The sequence below is a fragment of the Haplochromis burtoni genome, unplaced genomic scaffold (genome assembly GCF_018398535.1).
Source record: "Haplochromis burtoni strain Fernald_Lab_line unplaced genomic scaffold, NCSU_Asbu1 Contig_286, whole genome shotgun sequence".
Classification (NCBI taxonomy): domain Eukaryota; kingdom Metazoa; phylum Chordata; class Actinopteri; order Cichliformes; family Cichlidae; genus Haplochromis; species Haplochromis burtoni.
The window spans coordinates 494,536-512,383 of NW_024582647.1; the positions used below are offsets into that span (position 1 = coordinate 494,536).

Here is a 17,848-nt window from a genome sequence, read left to right on the forward strand (position 1 = left end):
ATCAACAGGAATAATCTCATTCCCAAACCAGTGAGAGTTGTAAAAGCCTGCTAACAAAATCAAGCTTGCCAGCGAAATGATAGAGAGCACAGCAACCTGGCTCCTGAGACAAAAGCATAAGACAGAATAGCTGGAACTAAGCTTGCTGGCAGCAGCTGAACTCCCGAAGTGTGGAGGATCACGCAGCCTGCCAAAGTACATTCTACCTGCTGGAAACTCAGTCCCCACTAGAAACAGCAGAAAACTGAAGTGCTGCAAAATGCTCCAAACTTGTGGAATAAATGGAAATATAGCACACAGGGAAACAACAGGAAGAGAAAATCCACAATTTTTCATCAGCTCCTCAATTTGAATTTATTTTGAGTCAAAATAAAGCAAAGTCTCCCTAAGCAAGACGTCCTTTTATGACTTGAAAAACATACAAAAATATTTCAAAGTATAAATGTATATCATGACTTTTACTTCAAGCATTTTCAGGTCTTCCATCTCCTCTGATCCACATACCATACAACAGCTGGCTGCCAACTCCAGGAGGCGCTGTGGGCAGTCTGTCACCAGTTCCCTGAAAGCTTTCACATCCAGCCCGTAGTCCTGAAACACACCAACATCAACAGTCCATGTGTCATAACAAGAAATATTTCACTGCGCATACAAAAATGTTCTGTCAGCTAAGTTGTGCTAAAATTACATCAGTTTGTATCTTTCACAGCTTGGCTTGAGTTAATCACAAACCCCAAGTACTACACTGCTCAGCCAATCATCAGCTTTAAAAGACGTCACTGTCACAACCACACTTCCAGTCACATATCTATAAAGTCGGTAAGCCCACGAGTCAACGCGTCATGGACCATGTTTGAGCTAACTTAAACGCATCGATTTAATTTAACACACTCTTTTTAAATACATTAGCTCCATGGTTAGCAGTGAGCAGATAGCCACACATCCACTCCATCAACATTTTAAATTGGAGACATTCCATTCTTCTACTTTTTCAGCAAGTCTCAGGGTTGTTTAGACATCTTTTTAACAAGTTAACTAGTAAAAGTGGCAATAGCTAACTCTCGACATGTAGGGCTGCCACGATTTGTCGACTAGTCACGATTACGTCGACTATCAAAATCGTCGACGACTGATTTAATAGTCGACGTGTCGTTTGAAGCTTTGTAAGATCGCAAAAGACGCAGGAATAATAGCAGGATTTAAGAGTGTAATAACGGACTGAAACAGAAGATGGCAGCACTGCATGTACAAGGATGCCAGCTGCCGTTAAACCCCGAAGAAGAAGAAGCAGCTGTGTCCCAGAATTCATAGCGCGGCCCAGCTAGTTTCCAACAATGGCGGCAGCTAGTTAGTTTTAATATTACTCTTATTATTCTTTCTGGGTCACAAAATAAACGTTTAACATATTTTCAGGCGGGAATGTAGCTGTGTAAACCTCAAATATCTGCTCAGTTTATCAGAGACACCACATATTTTCAAAAGCGCTCCGACGTTTTCGGAGACGTCTGTTACCCACTAGCTCGATAGCTAGCCGGGGGCTAGGTCACTAGCCGTGAGAACACCGGACTCCCGGCAAATTGTTTTCAAACCCACCGCCGTCTTTCGCGACTCAGGTTAAATATATATGAGTCACTTAGATAAATTAAAAATGTTGTTGTTTGGCTTTTTTTTTTTTTTTAGTATTTTATTTGTTCCTGAGTAAATCGGTTTGGCTGAGATTAAAGTTATAGTTTTTACACAGCTGAATAAACGTCAAGCAGACAGCTGATTATCAGAAGTGTGAGATGCTGGAGAATATACTCCGGTGTCCTGTTATATTTTAGATAGCAAGGAGTTTATTAAACTTCACCGAAACAATCTGCAAATTTCATTAAAATTTAATAAACTATCATCTTGTCTTTATTTTTAGTTAGCACAACCTTAAACAGCTTAAAGCTGTAAGCTAATGATAGTTATATAAGAGCAGATGCTGCTGGTGCAATAAGCTGTAGTTTTACGTCCAATGGATGATGATCTGATTAGTCGACTAATCGCAAAATAATCGGTGACTAGTCGACTATCAAAATAATCGTTTGTGGCAGCCCTACTCACATGTGAATATTCACGTTACACGTCAGCAGCACACAGTCTCTGCTGTGGTACAGTGAGCTCTACCTGTGTTCTCGGGAGTATTTCAGGGTCAGCAGGGATCCTGGCCAGGATTTCACAGAGCACAATGCCAAAGGAGAAAACATCCACCTGGAATAAGTCAGACATCAAACATATTGGGGTTTTTTTTGTCTTCCTCTTAGAACATAAAAAACATATCAGAAAATACTTCAAAGAATAAAATAAATAAATCTGACTTTTGCCATTTTACATTAAAGATGCAGCTTCCCACAATGTGCTGCATTACTTTATTGTATCATCTTAATAAATACACTGTCTGACATATAAGAAAAAATGTAATGCTAAAAAACAGCAAAAATACTTATTGTGTGTAACACATGCTGATACGAGAAACAGGACTGTTACCTTGCGGTCATATGGCTCTCCTCGGAGCATTTCGGGGGCCATCCAGAAAGCCGAGCCCACCAGAGAGAGTTTCCTGCCGGTGTCTTTCACTGGCAGCTCCACCACCTCCCTGGCCAGGCCGAAGTCTGTCACCAGAGCCTCTCGTCCCCGAGACGTCACCCGGATCAGGCAGTTCTACAGATACACGAGGAGGACACTGAGGAGCAGGACTGCAATGGGATGTTTGTCCCAGCAGAGGGCAGTGTAAGGCTGAACAACCAGGACCATCAACCACTTGTTTTTTCCACCGTCTTTAGTCTTTGTTTGGGCTTCTATTGTGTGTAATGCATGTGTTTCCTGGAATCACTGCCACACAGTCACAAACAGTCTCTTCACTTGTCAATAGATTCAAAAGGATCTGCTGGCAGCACCTTTTCAGCCGACTAAATAACTGACCGACCAGAGATTCAGTGTGCCAAAGGCCAGCCTCCATCACACTGACTGGTTCCTTCATATTTAGATGTTAATAAGACCAGCAAACTGTGGAAAAAGACAAACCCTGCTAGACTTGAGTTTAGCGGCTGAGAGCAGAAAGTGTGATCAGAGGCAGGAAGTGGGAGAGCAGCTCAGAGCTGTTGTTGCATAATAACAGCAGGTCTGCAATGTAAAGGTATAACGTTGATGCATTGCTCTGCATGTATGTAAACCCATTTTCTTCTGTTTTTAAGATTCGCTGGGCGTGTGTGGAAGTGACAGTTGCCATTTGGCTCCCACTGCACATGAAGCTATTTCCATCCAGCAGCCTGTCATTACGTGACATTACGTGGAGGAAAACTACTTCAGTCCCAGACTCCAGCTCTAAATTTAGCCACAACCCCTTACCTCTCTGCCAAGCAAGGCAACAATTTGGGGAACTTAAGTCGAAAATCCCCAGTAACACAAGAACCTGACCAACTACTCAAAAAGCTAAAATTTTCATTCAAGTGTAACTTTCACAGACACTTTAACAAAGACTGGATTAGTTCAGGGGATCTGGGAGGCAACTGGCCTTTTGGACATCCTGAAGCACTGACATCACAAACTGCACACATCTACCAACCTAAGTGGATTTGTCAAGTTGGCAACTTAATTTCAATAAATGCTTCTTTCACCACAGACCAGGCGGCCTAAGTTGAGATAAAGCTGAACGACATGTGTTTTATATCATAAATATTTGTGGATATTTTTTAATTTGGAAGTTGTCAACAAATCATAAGGAAAAATGACTCAGACACAGAGATAAACTGAACTTCCTGGTCTGTAAAGTGTACACAAAACTGCCATGAACTTGCAGTCTTTCTAGTGGCCAGCACAGAGTTCTCATGTGAAGTATAACCTTACTAAACACTTTTCTTATTTTAATGCTAGCAGCTCAGAGCTCACACATACAGTTCTCTGATTTAATCTCAGACTTAAATAATTATATTTATTTATTAATATGTTAGTAATGAAATTACTTGTTAATTAGATTAATAATTACAAGTAACTATTAGCTAAGTCATCTGACGTGACTTCGGGGCCTTTCTTGCTTTAAATTCACACTTGAACTGAATGTTGGTATTGGCAGTGGAATTAAGTACCCAACAACTGTATCACCACTGGCTTGAAATAGAACAAAATGACTGTCGGTGCGTCTCAATATATTAGCATTTTCACATAAATCACACCTATCTGGTCATTTCATTCATGGGGCAAAAAGCAGGAAGACTACAAAATACAAAACCAATTCTGAAAATGTCTGGACGCTGCATGAAGTGTAAAAAAGAGAATGCAATGATTTGGAAATCTCATAAACCCATATTTTACTCATAACTGAAGATGAAAAGCATAAAATATTTAAAATTTTAGAAAAACATCTGCTCATTTTCAATTTCATGACAGCAACATGTCTAAAAAGAAGTTGCCACGTGGCTGTGTTTACTTCTGTGTAGCTGTTTTTCTTTTAACACCAATTTGTAAATGTCTGGGATTTGTAGAGACCAGCTGATGGACTTATGGGAGAGGAATGATGTCCAATTCGTGTCTGACAGAGGATGCTCAACAGTCTTGCATTGTTTTTGTCATATTTTGATGTTTTGTGATGGTGAAAGGTAGGGATGGGTACCGGTGGCACCGGTTCTGACATAAACGGTAGTAACCAGACCGAAAAGCAGCGCACATTTCGGTGCTTTATTTCGGTGCTTTATTTCGGTGCTTTTTTTTCCTGAGCTGTGATACACTTCTAGCCAATCATTTTACGTTTCCGAGGATAGTAGGCGGGGCCAGGTACGTACGTTCTGTTAGAGCAGAGCTACAGATTAAAAATGTCCAAGGCGAAGCGGTCAAAAGTCTGGCTGTACTTCACAGCAAAATATGCAAACTCAGCAGCCTGCAACAAGTGCTTTAAGGCTGATACTGTGATACTGTCAAAGGAGGTAACACCAAGAATCCGATGAAACAGCTGGCGACGCATAGCGTTTTTTTTAAAAGCCGAGAAATGATAGCTTGCTGCGAGACCTCACACCGTGCACGTCGGGTGGGTTGCCAGTTATCGGACCCGGAGCAACATCCCCCAAAAACCCGAAGAGGAGAGTCCTGGCCCCTAGCCCTGCCAGTGTAGCAGAAATGATGAGGATGATGATGCAGCAGCAGCCGTTCTTCTCTGCGTGAGTAGCTTCATGTTGTTCGTGTGTAATTTACGTTGAGTAGGCTAACCACGTTATTACATTAATGCATGTAAGGTGAACTAGCAAACATCATCATAGCTACATGCGGCTGTCTTCTTGTTTGATGGCAGATACTCCCTTCACCCTGGCCAAAAAGGCTAAAATGACCAAAGAAAAAGTGGAAAACAGTTAAACATGAGAGGTTTTTGGACAAAGTTTGTGTTTTTTCCATTGTTTAAGCACTGCTTCCAGCCAAGAGTGATACCATATATGCCCCATAGCTGCAGAAAAGGCTAACATTGTTATCTTTTTACAAAAAAACCAGCTGAACATGAGAGGTTTTTGGACCAATTTTGTGTTCTCCATTCTTTAAGCACTGGTTCGAGCACCGTTTAAGCACCGGCACCGTTTCAAAAGTACCGATTTGGCACCGGTATCGGATAAAACCTAAACGATACCCATCCCTAGTGAAAGGTCTGGACTGCAGTGGGGTCAGCTCAGCTTTTCTTGAGATGTCCTGCTGCCAGTGAATTCAAAATGAATAATATTTTCCTGAAATGGTACATTTTCTCATTGCATTCGGTGTTTATTTACATTCAACACAGGGTCTAAATATCTCAGATCATTTCAATACTAAGGATTCACTTAAGGGTAACTGCTAAAGTCATCTTAATGTCTTCTAACTTAAATCTCCAAAGCCATTACAAACTAAATGCAACATAAAGCTCATCTCACTCAGTATAAAATACATAAAAGCAGACTCACAAACATCATATTAGACACTGCACAGAAATCCTCGAGTGACCCTAAGGTTGACCTTAAGTGGACTCATTTGTGACCCTGTGATATTTTATACAGCAATACTTTTTTTAAATGACTTATTTGAGTATAATATGTTGTTTATACTGTTTAATCATCTATGACAGATAATCTGCTCTAATATCATTCATCTGAAATGCTTATTAAAAAAAGAGGCTAGCCATTTTCATCATCACTTTTGACATTAAACATCTGTTTCAAGATTTCTGCTACTCTATTGGTCTGTTAGCAGTGGTTGCCTAGCCTGTAATTCTCCCACGTTGATCCAACATCATGGATGCATCCATCAGGTTTCTGTGACGTAAATCCAACAAAGCCTGACAAAAAACACGAGGACAGAGCCAAAAGAGTAGCCTCAGGGTAACATGCGTGGGGTAAGGGTGGGGGAGTCCCAGCAGCAGTTAGACGTGCAGAAACAGCACTTACATAGCAACAACCTCTTTACACGATAATAGTGACTGTCATCATGTTGTGACTCCGCATTACTGACTGCTTCTTCAGGGAAGCCTGGCAACTGGAGGAGGGACAGCACCTACGCACACAAGCATACCTACACACCAGCTTCTCAGCAAGGCCTCGTGATTGTTACAGAGCGGCCTAGAAAGGATGTCAGGGTGTGCTCATTTAACTGAAACTAGGAGATCACAGGTTTCTATTCTGGACTGAAAATTATTTAACCTGAGCAGTTTATTAATAAAAAAAAAAGTGCAGTTAAAATATGAACAAACACAAAAACAAACAAATCAATCCAAATCAAAGCAAATCAGTTTAATTGTGTGCCTCACCTTAGAATTGAGGTCTCTGTGATAAATGTTTTTGTAATGCAGGTAGATCATTCCTCTGCTTATATCACAGGCCAAGTCCACCTTCTCTCTCCAGCACAAGGGAACGTCTTTCCTGGCCAGAAGCTCTTCCAGACAGCCACCGTTTACATACTGAAACATCCAGGAAATACATGAAGATTTATTTTTCACTTTTCTATTAAAAGGTTTTTCTTGTAACAAAAAACTGTCTTCAAAAAATAAAATCATTTTCACATTATTGTAAAATAAATTAGACAAATTAGTTTATTCCAATGGCTGTGTCTGGATCGGCTTACTTCCCACCCCTTACCCACCCCTGTTACTTGTCACGTGTTTCATGATGTTGTGATGTGGACATTTATGTGCTCTTTTTTTTGTTTTCTGTTCTCATGCATGAGAAGAGGTCTCTTTTTTTCCCCTCCTCGTCTTGCCCATTGTATTGTACATTTCAGTGTTTTTCCATAATACTACCGGTCTCCGACCTGTCTCCCCATGTGATGTCTGTGTTGTGTATGTAAGGTTGGGGGGGGGGTGTCCCATTTCGCTGCAGGGCAACTTGCATGTGACAAATAAAGGCTTTCTTGACTTGACTTGACTTGACAATGTAAAAGGAGAGCTTTCTTGCTATGCAGCACATTTTTAATTTACTTTTTTTCTATTTAATCATTTTTTATTTTAATAAAAATTTTAACAATAAATTTAAAAGTTCTTTTGGGGAGGTATTAAGCTGTAAAATAAGAAGAAAGAGAGAAAGCAAATTTGGACATGCTAAAAAGTTAAAATGGTCAGATTGATGGCAAAAATAAAGTTTGATACAAAAATTAGCTTTGGTCTTTATCAATTTATATGAATGTAATTAAATATAAAATTCAATGAGTATAACAACGTAAATTATATCAAGACCTAAAATTATATTTATTTACGGCATGGTCGCTTTGAGGTGTTGTTTTTGTTGTTGTTCAGTTATCCTCAAAGACACGAACACTGAAGCCACTACTTCTATTTTGTAAGCTAAATTATTTTTAAGCCTATTTTTGTTGTTTGCTAGTCAAAATTTACATCACCTATAATATTACAGGGAATAGCAGATGAACTTGCTAACTAAGCTATCTAGCAAGTGATGGCATTACAGCCCTTACCAAAATATCCAATTATTCAAATATTATTTAAAAAATAAACACGATGGAAGGCTCGAGGCAGTTGTCACTAAAGCTACGTGTAGAACAGTGGCGAAGTCCAACTTTTCTAAACAGTCAAGAAGACTTGTTATAAAAACATGCTATCATACATTGTTGCCCACATAAATACTGCGTCTTCAAGCATTTAAAATAATTCTTAGATTACTGTGGCAGTACATGGCTTTTGTTGCTTTCACCGCCCTGTTATCTGTGTAGAACAATGGCATACTATAAAATGTCGTAGTAAAAAAAAATCCCATAAAAATAAATGGCTATTCATTCTAAAATGAAAAGATTTTTTTTAATCAATAATCAATAATCAATTTCTTCTTGAAACAAGAAACTGAGGAGATGTAATTTGTCAGCGTGATAGCAGCAAACCCAGTTTGGTTACCTATGAACTCTTTCACCATTTCATTATCACTCTCAGTTCATATCAGTGTTATTTGTTGTGTTAACAGAGCCAGCCTGCAGGTATACACCTTAACAATGACTCACAATAGGCGAAAAATGAGTGGAACTCACCTCTAAGATTGGATAGAGTTTGTCTTCTTTCACACATATTCCCAAATACCTGGAATAAGCAGAGCTGTGTTAATCAATTGTTTGTCTTGTTATTGAAATAAAGTGTATGGAAGTTTATGGAAATGCCACTCAAACCAGAGGGAACAATGTCTACATTACAAGAAGATTTTTGGTGGTAAATTTTTAGAATCTTGTTTGTAGCCGAAACTGTTAACAAATTTGATGAAAATACAAAAAAACATGGTATCAATAGGAAAATAAAGAATGCCATATTCTTTCCTTTATGGATTTGATAGTGTATATAGTAAGGTAGAGTAGATAATCTCATTTGCAACAATACTGATACCAACAGTGCCACCTTCACACAACTTCAAACAGCAGAGCTACAGACAGACATGCACACAGCCTCTCCCCTCGTCAGTAGCATGTAGTTGTTGTTTACACCAATGTACACTTCAATTAATTTCACAAGGTCAGTAAAGCCCCTGTATCGACAACATTGAAGTATTAAATAGTCATAAATGTTAATCTGGAGGCACAAATGTTAACTGTTTAACTATGAGCCATTAAGCCATGTAAGAAGTATATTACCAGCTATGGCTAATAATAAAATTATAACATTAGGAGGAACTAGGCAGCTTGTACATGATCAGTCCTGCCCATCTGTAAAGTGACCTTAAATGAACTTAACTGAACTCACATAATAAATTTAGGAACAATTAAAATAAGGCCCTGTTTATTAATTGATTCACACAAACGGTCGACGTCTTTGATAACTCCAAGAAATATCACTCGTATATCTTTTTGACTTTAGCTTACACAGATCGGTGCGTGCAAGGTACTGCTGTCATCACAGCTGGCTGTACGATAATGAGCTACTCTTTGATAACCTTACCACTTTGACCTTGCTAAATGGCTAAAGTGCGATTGCTTAGGCAAACATTAAGTCTGCCTGGCTTTGCACCTTATGCCACTGCTGCACATAAAAGCACCAGGGTCTCATTTACATACATAAGGCTACACGCCATGCTACCAAACTACCAACTTCCAAGTGAAGTAGTTTATATTCAGAAACAAAGCTAGTTAAATGACTACAAGTGATTTTTCTCTCTTCCTCTTGTTAGTTCAGATCACATGTACCAATTATATTTAGTTCTGCTACTATGCTCACAATCCCTGCTCTGTGTATCTTTCAACAGCCATGCACCAGCATCATTTTTTATACTACCATAAGCAAAAGAAAAACAGCAGACTTCTTCTCAAAGTTTGCCAGCTAGAATTGCCTGGTTGTTTTTGGCCACTCGGAAATATAATCACTGTTAAAGCTGTGAACAAATCCAGGACATCTTCCAGCTCATCTAATGTTAATTTGGCAATCTGCAGCCCAAGGGAGCCCATCAAACCTACCTCACTTTTGCAAAATGGATACTTGTGTTTGTTTATTTTGAAATCCCAAGGGGGAAAAAAGCATTACATTAATACTTAACTGGTACCATATGAAGGTTATTATATAACAGTGATGAGTGGGTGTGCATTTTGACAAATATTCCTGATGAGAAAACAGATATTCGGATTTTGTGCATATATGGAAGTGTTGTATATTTGCCTGCCTTTGTTTATTGTACACGATGCCCTGGGAGTCCATTTTTTCAGTAATTGTCAACAAAATTACCATAACACTGTGAACCCTTTAAAACTGTTTAGTACTACTAAATATAAATATGTGTAAAGGTATTGCCATTGCACAATAACTACAACTGCCATCAATCCTGCTACCCAATTTACAGACTGTGAAGCTGTGATGGAGAAAAGAGTGATGAGTGGGAGGGTGTAGAGCCTGGTGAGACAGAGAGGAGAGATTGCATGTGTTGGGAGGGAAATCCTCAAGCGTTTTCTTTTGCTTTTAGCAGAGCAGAGCAGAGCCTGCTAGATTAACCACAATAGGAGTACAGCATGCAGGTGATACGGGAGGGCTGTTACCTGACAATGTTGGGGTGGGAGAGCTTCTGCAGCAGGCTGATCTCTCGTACAATGCTGTCTTGGTCCACATCGTTTTTGTAGATCTTCACTACCATCACTTTTCGATTGGTCCTGTGCATCACCTAAAGGATAGTGGTGGCCGTTAGCAGGAGTGGAAGAAGTGGTGGTTATAGATGCTGAGGCCAGAAGCGATACAGTGGGGATACTGTGACAGCTGCTGTCGCTGCATAACTTATCCACAGCTGCCAACATGTTCACATCAGCAAAAAGGATAATACATAAAACCAAACACATCAGTAGATAATGACAGTAGCACAACTAAATCAAAGTGAGTAAACCAAGGCTACGTTCACACTGCAGGTCTTAATGCTCAATTCCGATTGTTTGATCAAATTGATTTTTTTTGTCTGCTTGTTCACACTACAAATAAAATGTGACAGCAAACGCGCTCTAGTGTGAACCCTCAAAGCGCCACGCATGCGCAAAAAAAGACGTCAGACACAACGCGCTCTGTTTAGACCCAAACAGTAGTGTTTGACTGATGGCCTTGATATAAAGATTTGTTTCGGACTTTACGTTTCCCAATTTTGCTTTAAGTTATAAAGTTATTTTGTTATTTTCATATGGCCTAATAATTATCCTTGTTGCCGTTTTAGAGAGGAGCGGTGCTTCAAAGGATAGTTGCAGATTTCTGTCAGAATCTGCAGATTATACAGTACAAATAAAATGTTCACGTTTCTCCAACGTTGTCTTCCCAACAGTTTCACTGGATGGCCAGGAAGCGTTCACGATGTCTGATAATTGGCGTCTGTCTTGTGTCAGTGACGTAAAAGACGGATTTAATGCGACCTGACCATTCAAACAGCAGTCGCTTTCTAAAACATCAGATATGTATCGGATTCAGTACCACATACAAAAGTGACCCAGGTCGGATTTGAAAATATCGGATTTGTGCTGTCCACACTGTCATACCATGATCGGATATGGGTCGCATAGAGTCAAAAAAGTTGGATTTGATGCGCTTTCGCCTGCAGTGTGAACGTAGCCTGAGTACTCCCAGCAGCTGAAAAGAATCAGGCAAATATAGAAGTGCAAAAAACTGCAGTTCCTCTAATGGCCATTGAGGATTGCTCCAAAAGAGAGTTAATCCCCATAGACTGTCATGTTAAAATACCCAATTTTCTAATATTAAAACACTTGCTCACTGTTTGGTACAAAAAAAGGCATCTATGGATAGTTTACCAATCACAACTGTACTGTGATTGACTTTTTAAATTTTTATTTGTTTTTATATTAGCAAAGCTTACGCATGTTTTATACTTTCAATTTTTTTCTAAGAGGTAATAGTCTTACTCCATCATTGGCATCTCCAAAGCCACAGAGAGCTATTTTAACGATTTACACGGTTGACCACAAACAAGCTTAGCTTTCTAAGTTGACTCAACTGGAACAAAAGTCCAAAATCAGAGAGCACACTCTTTCTGGGCAAAGTGCTGACTTTGACTCACTCACAAATCCCATGGCCTCTTTCTAACTCATTTCATCAGGGGCAAAGTCTAAATGTATAAAAAAAAATAGCTCTTCCAATAGCTCTGTTCCAGCAGAAGAATTATGTAAGGTCTCAGCTGGGGTTGAGTACAGAAAATCAAAGGTCCCCGAAGCTGGTGGGCCAATTACAGAATGGCAAGAATGTCCCAATTAGTGGCTTGGACAAAGCAGGGTCTGATGGCATTTGCAGGCTGACAAGGCAAAACAGAAAGGTTGGAGGGGGCAGAAGAAATACCTTATAGACTTTGGAGAAGAAGCCACTCCCGATTAGCTCAGCGCTGAAATTTTCCCAGAATTCCAGTTTACGGACAGCCGTGCGAAGCTTCTGCCATCGCTCCACATGGTAGTATTTGTCTGAAGACTCACCATAAAGGGTGGGACTGGTGGGCTCTGATGACACATCCACATCACACATCGTGGAGATGTCCGCTGGGAAAACAGAGACTGAAAAGTTAGGGTGAACCCTCTACAAAATAATGTTTTTTTTGTCCTGGGATTAGTTATTATAGTTATTAGTTCATTTTCACAACAAACAGGACAAGAAAAGAATCACTTTGTGCCTCTGCAATGTTAAATAAAAAACTCTGGAAATGTAGACAGTCTTGCTAAATGTATTTTTGAAATTAGGCTCATCACCAATGAGACTTAGACTCGAAAGGGCCAATCAGCTAACACTGCTTCTTTCCATCTAGTGTCTTTCTAGGCGATGTCAGGGCAAGTTAAAGCAGGCTTGTACAAAACCTCCACCATCTTCGACTACATGTTGAAATTACCTTTAGGGCACAAAATCTTAGAAAGCCGCTCCACTGAGTTGGTAGAGGGCTGATGTTGCTATAATGCTCTCCAAAGCTGCAGAGCAAGGACTAAACCTCCCAGCTGTAGACCATGATGGCAGAGCTGGAGTTCATCATCAGGATGACAAACTCACTAAAGAGGCAGCTGGTTATGGTTCCGTTATTCAGTTGTTGCAAAGGGGCGATCGTGGCTCAAGAGTTGGGAGTTCGCCTTGTAATCGGAAGGTTGCCGGTTTGAGCCCCAGCTTGGACAGCCTTGGTCGTTGTGTCCTTGGGCAAGACACTTCACCCGTTGCCTACTGGTGGTGGTCAGAGGGCCCGGTGGCGCCAGTGTCCGGCAGCCTCGCCTCTGTCAGTGCGCCCCAGGGTGGCTGTGGCTATAATGTAGCTTGCCATCACCAGTGTGTGAATGTGTGTGTGAATGGGTGGATGACTGGATATGTAAAGCGCTTTGGGGTCCTTAGGGACTAGTAAAGCGCTATATAAATACAGGCCATTTACCATTTACCATATTCCAACTCTGTTTCAGTTTAAGCGTTATTTTCAATAAACAGCATGCTCTAAAAACAGTTTTGTCTAACTCCCATTTCTTCTTCTTGCATGTTGAAGTTCTACTTGGAACCTTGTTAAGATTCAACCATGCAAAATATGATTCTTTGCCATTTTTCCAGTGCTCTTAAAATTTTGATCTGGACTGTATATTAGAGCGCATATGTATTTGCTCACTGCTGCTAAACTGAACACACCAACCAAAATGGCAATTTATGCATTTAACAGCATGAAAGCAACTACAGATCAACGAGACGCTCACAAAAGGTATCATTTCACACTTACACTAGGCTGCATAGATGAGGGAAAACGCTTCCAGCAAAGGTGATAAAAAAAAAGATTTTTAAAATGATAAAAATGAGGGCAGGGCTGCTTGCTGAACACAGAATCTTTCTAAAAATTGTTTAGTAACAGTTTCTATCTTCAACACAAGAGTCAATCTGGACTATCAGTGAATTACTAATAAATAAGACAGTTATATATGTCCTGCATCTGGAGCTAAGACAGTAACAAGAACTTCATGTCCGGTTATCAGAAGGACAAAGACGAGGAGATTTCTGTTCAACTGTCTTGAAAGTCTGCTTTACGTGAGTTGGAAGAGCGTGTTTATCGTTAGGGCATTGTAGTGTAGTGTCAACATGCCTAAGTCCACAAAAAGACTGGCAGGCATCAGACGTCCACACAGACTCTTACACCATATGATGATGAAGTGATCAGTGTCTTAGAGTTTGCATTCGTGTTCAACTGTGAACTCAGGGCAAGACAACAAAAAAGCCACACACATACACATACGTACACACACACAGTATACTACTAACTATATACTGCAAAGTTTCATCATGTCCAAAGTGCTTATCTATTATTTCTAGCTATCCACCCCAACATAGCGGGGGCTATGAATCAGCTCTGAGGTTGTCTACTAGAAACTCCCCACTTAGTGTCTAAGGCTCCAGAGAAGTTATAAAGAGGCAAATTATGCACTGTGGGTTTTGTTGTTTTGTGGGACTTCTGAGTCAACCCACACCCTTTGACCTCCATTCCTCAACCCCCAGCCCAAGTTTCATATTGAAAATCAGCACATAGGGACTATTGAAAGTTTGTCCTGTGCTCTATCCCTGACTATCTTCCTGGTCATTAACTTGAAGACCTTTTTGTTTAGACACTCGCATCATTGGTTTTAACTGTTTTACCTTTCGGTTCACTTACTGTGGGCTAACTAAACCTCCATTAACATTGTTCTCATAAAACTGTAGTTAACGTAATAGTTTTAGACCTGTGTAAAAAGATATCCAGTCATGTCAACTTTCTGACTTTACAGTTCTTTCTTTGAGATCCTATGAGGTCTAATTCATCATAGGTGCTAACCCTGACCCTACACTAGGCTTACCATGGCAAGAACTTAGGCCTGTTGAGCCACCAGCCATAGTGCCAAAACTATTAAGCATGGTTTCCTTATTCTCTTCATTCAGTTTTTCAAAATATTGGTTGTAACTCTGGAGTGCAGATGGGTAAGATAACGTTCCCACTGTGAAGATTGCTCTCTGTTCCTTCACAAAGTGGGTAGTCCTGACCCAATTCCAGGCACACAGGGCTGGCGTGACAGCAGTGAAGGTCAGTTTGTTTTTCCCCCAACAACAATCTCAGTTGCCTTTACAATGACGCTGGTGGAAAGCGCGCGCTGACACGCTAAAACAATTGGCAGGGTTTTGTCAATAAAGTCGGGGGAATCAACCCCAGCTATTCACGCTGCTTTTGTTCATTCAGCTTCAGACTAAACAATCACTGCACTTTCAGCTCTGGCACTGTCAGAGAGAAATGCTTACAGTGCAGCCCCATCATCTAACTGTCAATCTCTCCGCATCTCTTTTCTCCCGCCTCCATCCATCATCTCTCTTCCTTATTCATCTTGACTGGTCGGTTCCCAAATTTGTAAGATGAAGGACGTCGTGCTCTCGAACCTGTCAGCAAGCTTTTAGACTCCATTGTTGTCACATTATGATGAAGTGTAACTAAATGAAACTAGATGAAATTATTTCTGGCACTGTTGGGGGAAACTTGCAAATTTTACTGAATAACATTGGCGAGAACTTCATGTTTCTTTGATTCACTGTCCGTCTCCAATTATTTCAGCCTAAACTTTCAAATGGTGTGTTTTACCATCAAAATGAATCTGATAAGAAACTATAACTATAAAAGCTGCTGGAGTAATTCCCTGAATAAAATGGACTGTGTGAAAAATTTAAAAAATTGAACAGAAGTCCACTTTTGCGCTGTTCCACATTCAGTGAGAGCCACTTTCATTAATTTAGTGGAAGTGTTGTCATGTGCGCTCTGCTAACAGTACACTCAGTGAAGCAACATGGCTACGTTTACAGCTGAAGGTAAACACATTGCATGATTTATGTCTCAGTTTCAGATTCTTGTGCGTTTCCACATTCTGTTTCTGTCTGCTTTTCTCATCCTCCCTCTCATTTTCCACTCCGCTGTCTCCAAAGTCATCGCATTTCAGGAAAAGGTGGACATTCCAAGTGTTGCATCATAAGCTGGTTCTGAACTTTTTTAAGCCTTCACTTTAGGTTTACCACTTGTCGTTGTCTTCTACCAGCCACAACATCCACATTTAGATGGCAGAATAAGAATGTGCTACCATACTGCATATTAACTCTTCAACACTGCTATAAAGACATTTAAACAGTCTTTCATCAAGCAAAGAATAATTTGGCTGCTCTGGTTACTCCAAGTGATCCATGACAGGTTTAAGAGCTTAAGCTTTGTCTTTTTTCTGTTTTTCCCCAAACATAAGATGAGAAGGTTAGGCAAACAAAATGCCGGAATATGTTGTTATCACAACCCGCTGTGAGTTAGACCTGCCTGACCATACACCCCCTCAACAGGAATAGTAATGCTGGCCATGACCACAATGACGTCCTTCCAGCTGATAAGGAATGCCGTTCAAGAAAGTTGCAAAATAAATACCACTTCGCACCAGGGCAACATTTTTCTTCAGTGCTCTGCCTCTCAACATGAGGATTCTCACAGAAGAATGTCAGAAGGATCATACTGGGAAAAGTGCAAATGCAGGAATTTCACGTCATTAGGTGACATCAGTGCAGTGTCTCCCTAGATTCAGGTATTACCACTTGAAGCCAATTTAATAAGAATTACACAAGGGTCTTGGCTGGTATCTTCTCTAAATTAAACCAAACACCAGGTAATGAGCTTGATGACACATTAACTTCCCAAAAGACAAGACTGACAAGTGTAGTCACAAGCACAACACTACAATGTCAGCATGTATCCCTACAGTTATTTACACTTTCAAATCCAAGAAATTGAAACAGATAGCAGATGAGGTTCCACTGACCCTCTTTAGAAGGGTTATTTCAGCCTCTGATCTCAGGTCTGTTGATCTCTTTTCAATTGAAAATATATAAAAAGCTTTCTGTGACCTTCAGATAAAAGCTTGTGGATATCTGATTCTAGCAAGGGATGTAACCCTTTGAGAACCAAGTCATCATCACAGAATCATCAGCTTTGAAGAAAAGCAGAACCTTTTCTGGAAACAATGTAAAAAAATTTTTTTTACTGTGTGTCAATTACAACGATTATTTCTTTGTCCAATGATTTTGGAAATCATACAAAAATATATAAAAATAAAAGTTCCTAACCCCATGCTACAAGACTGCAATTGATTTTTCAAAATGTATAAACCGTTACGGTCACCACTGAGGTTGACTTAGACCTCTGAGGATTGAAAAAATCTCCATAAAATTTGAAATGAATAATTCTGCTGTAATCACCATCATTTGCTGAAGATTTCCAGTGACTGCCAATGTGTCCAGGACTGAGGATGTTTCAACAGAATAATGACCCTAAGTAGCAAATTAATAAGGAAGAGCCCAACCAGACAAAATGATGGGTTATGGAATAACCTAGCAAAAATCCCACATATGAATCTGAAAAGCTACATGAGCAATACACACATGAAACTCAGAAACATTGTGCAACTGAAGAAATTATGCATGGAGAAGCTGTCAATAATGTAAGCAAGCTGACAATTATGCAAAGAGCAATATATGAGGTCATTTCTGCAGAGTCTACAAAGAGACTAGGTTAGCTTTATTTACATTTGCCACAGGCAGTTGTACATCTGGTTATATATTTCTGTTCATTTACAAATTCAAAATTTTTCTAAATACCTCCACAATTCTGAGGTATTTAGAATGCTTAGCATTAGCTGAATCTAATGCTAAGCTGACAAAATTCTTTAGAAAGAAAGATCTTTCAAATACAAAGATTCAGCTTTGGACTGCACTAAAATCACAGAAAGAGGAGTGAGTTCACTGAAGAAATTTCAGCTCTGTTTATTACTGAGAAAAGGGTGAAAATCTCTGTGGTTTTTGTCAAAAATCATCACACTTCCCTAGGAAAAAAACCTAGTCTGCCAGTTCTGTGAAGAACTGATATTGTAGCCA

At 39.9% G+C, this 17,848-nt stretch overlaps 1 protein-coding gene across 2 annotated transcripts in view; it reads right to left on the reverse strand.

Moving 5' to 3' along the window:
* The window catches only part of zgc:162952 (PKc_LIMK_like_unk domain-containing protein), a 31,057-nt gene that overhangs the window by 1,817 nt on the left and 11,392 nt on the right, over positions 1-17,848 (reverse strand). For both annotated transcript variants that reach the window (XM_005940099.3, XM_005940100.3), the window contains 7 exons: positions 12,266-12,459; positions 10,483-10,604; positions 8,503-8,551; positions 6,782-6,931; positions 2,515-2,688; positions 2,155-2,238; positions 505-591 (listed from right to left, as the gene is read on the reverse strand). In XM_005940099.3, the coding sequence (XP_005940161.1) occupies positions 505-591; positions 2,155-2,238; positions 2,515-2,688; positions 6,782-6,931; positions 8,503-8,551; positions 10,483-10,604; positions 12,266-12,459 (860 nt within the window). The remainder of the gene's footprint in view (positions 1-504; positions 592-2,154; positions 2,239-2,514; positions 2,689-6,781; positions 6,932-8,502; positions 8,552-10,482; positions 10,605-12,265; positions 12,460-17,848) is intronic.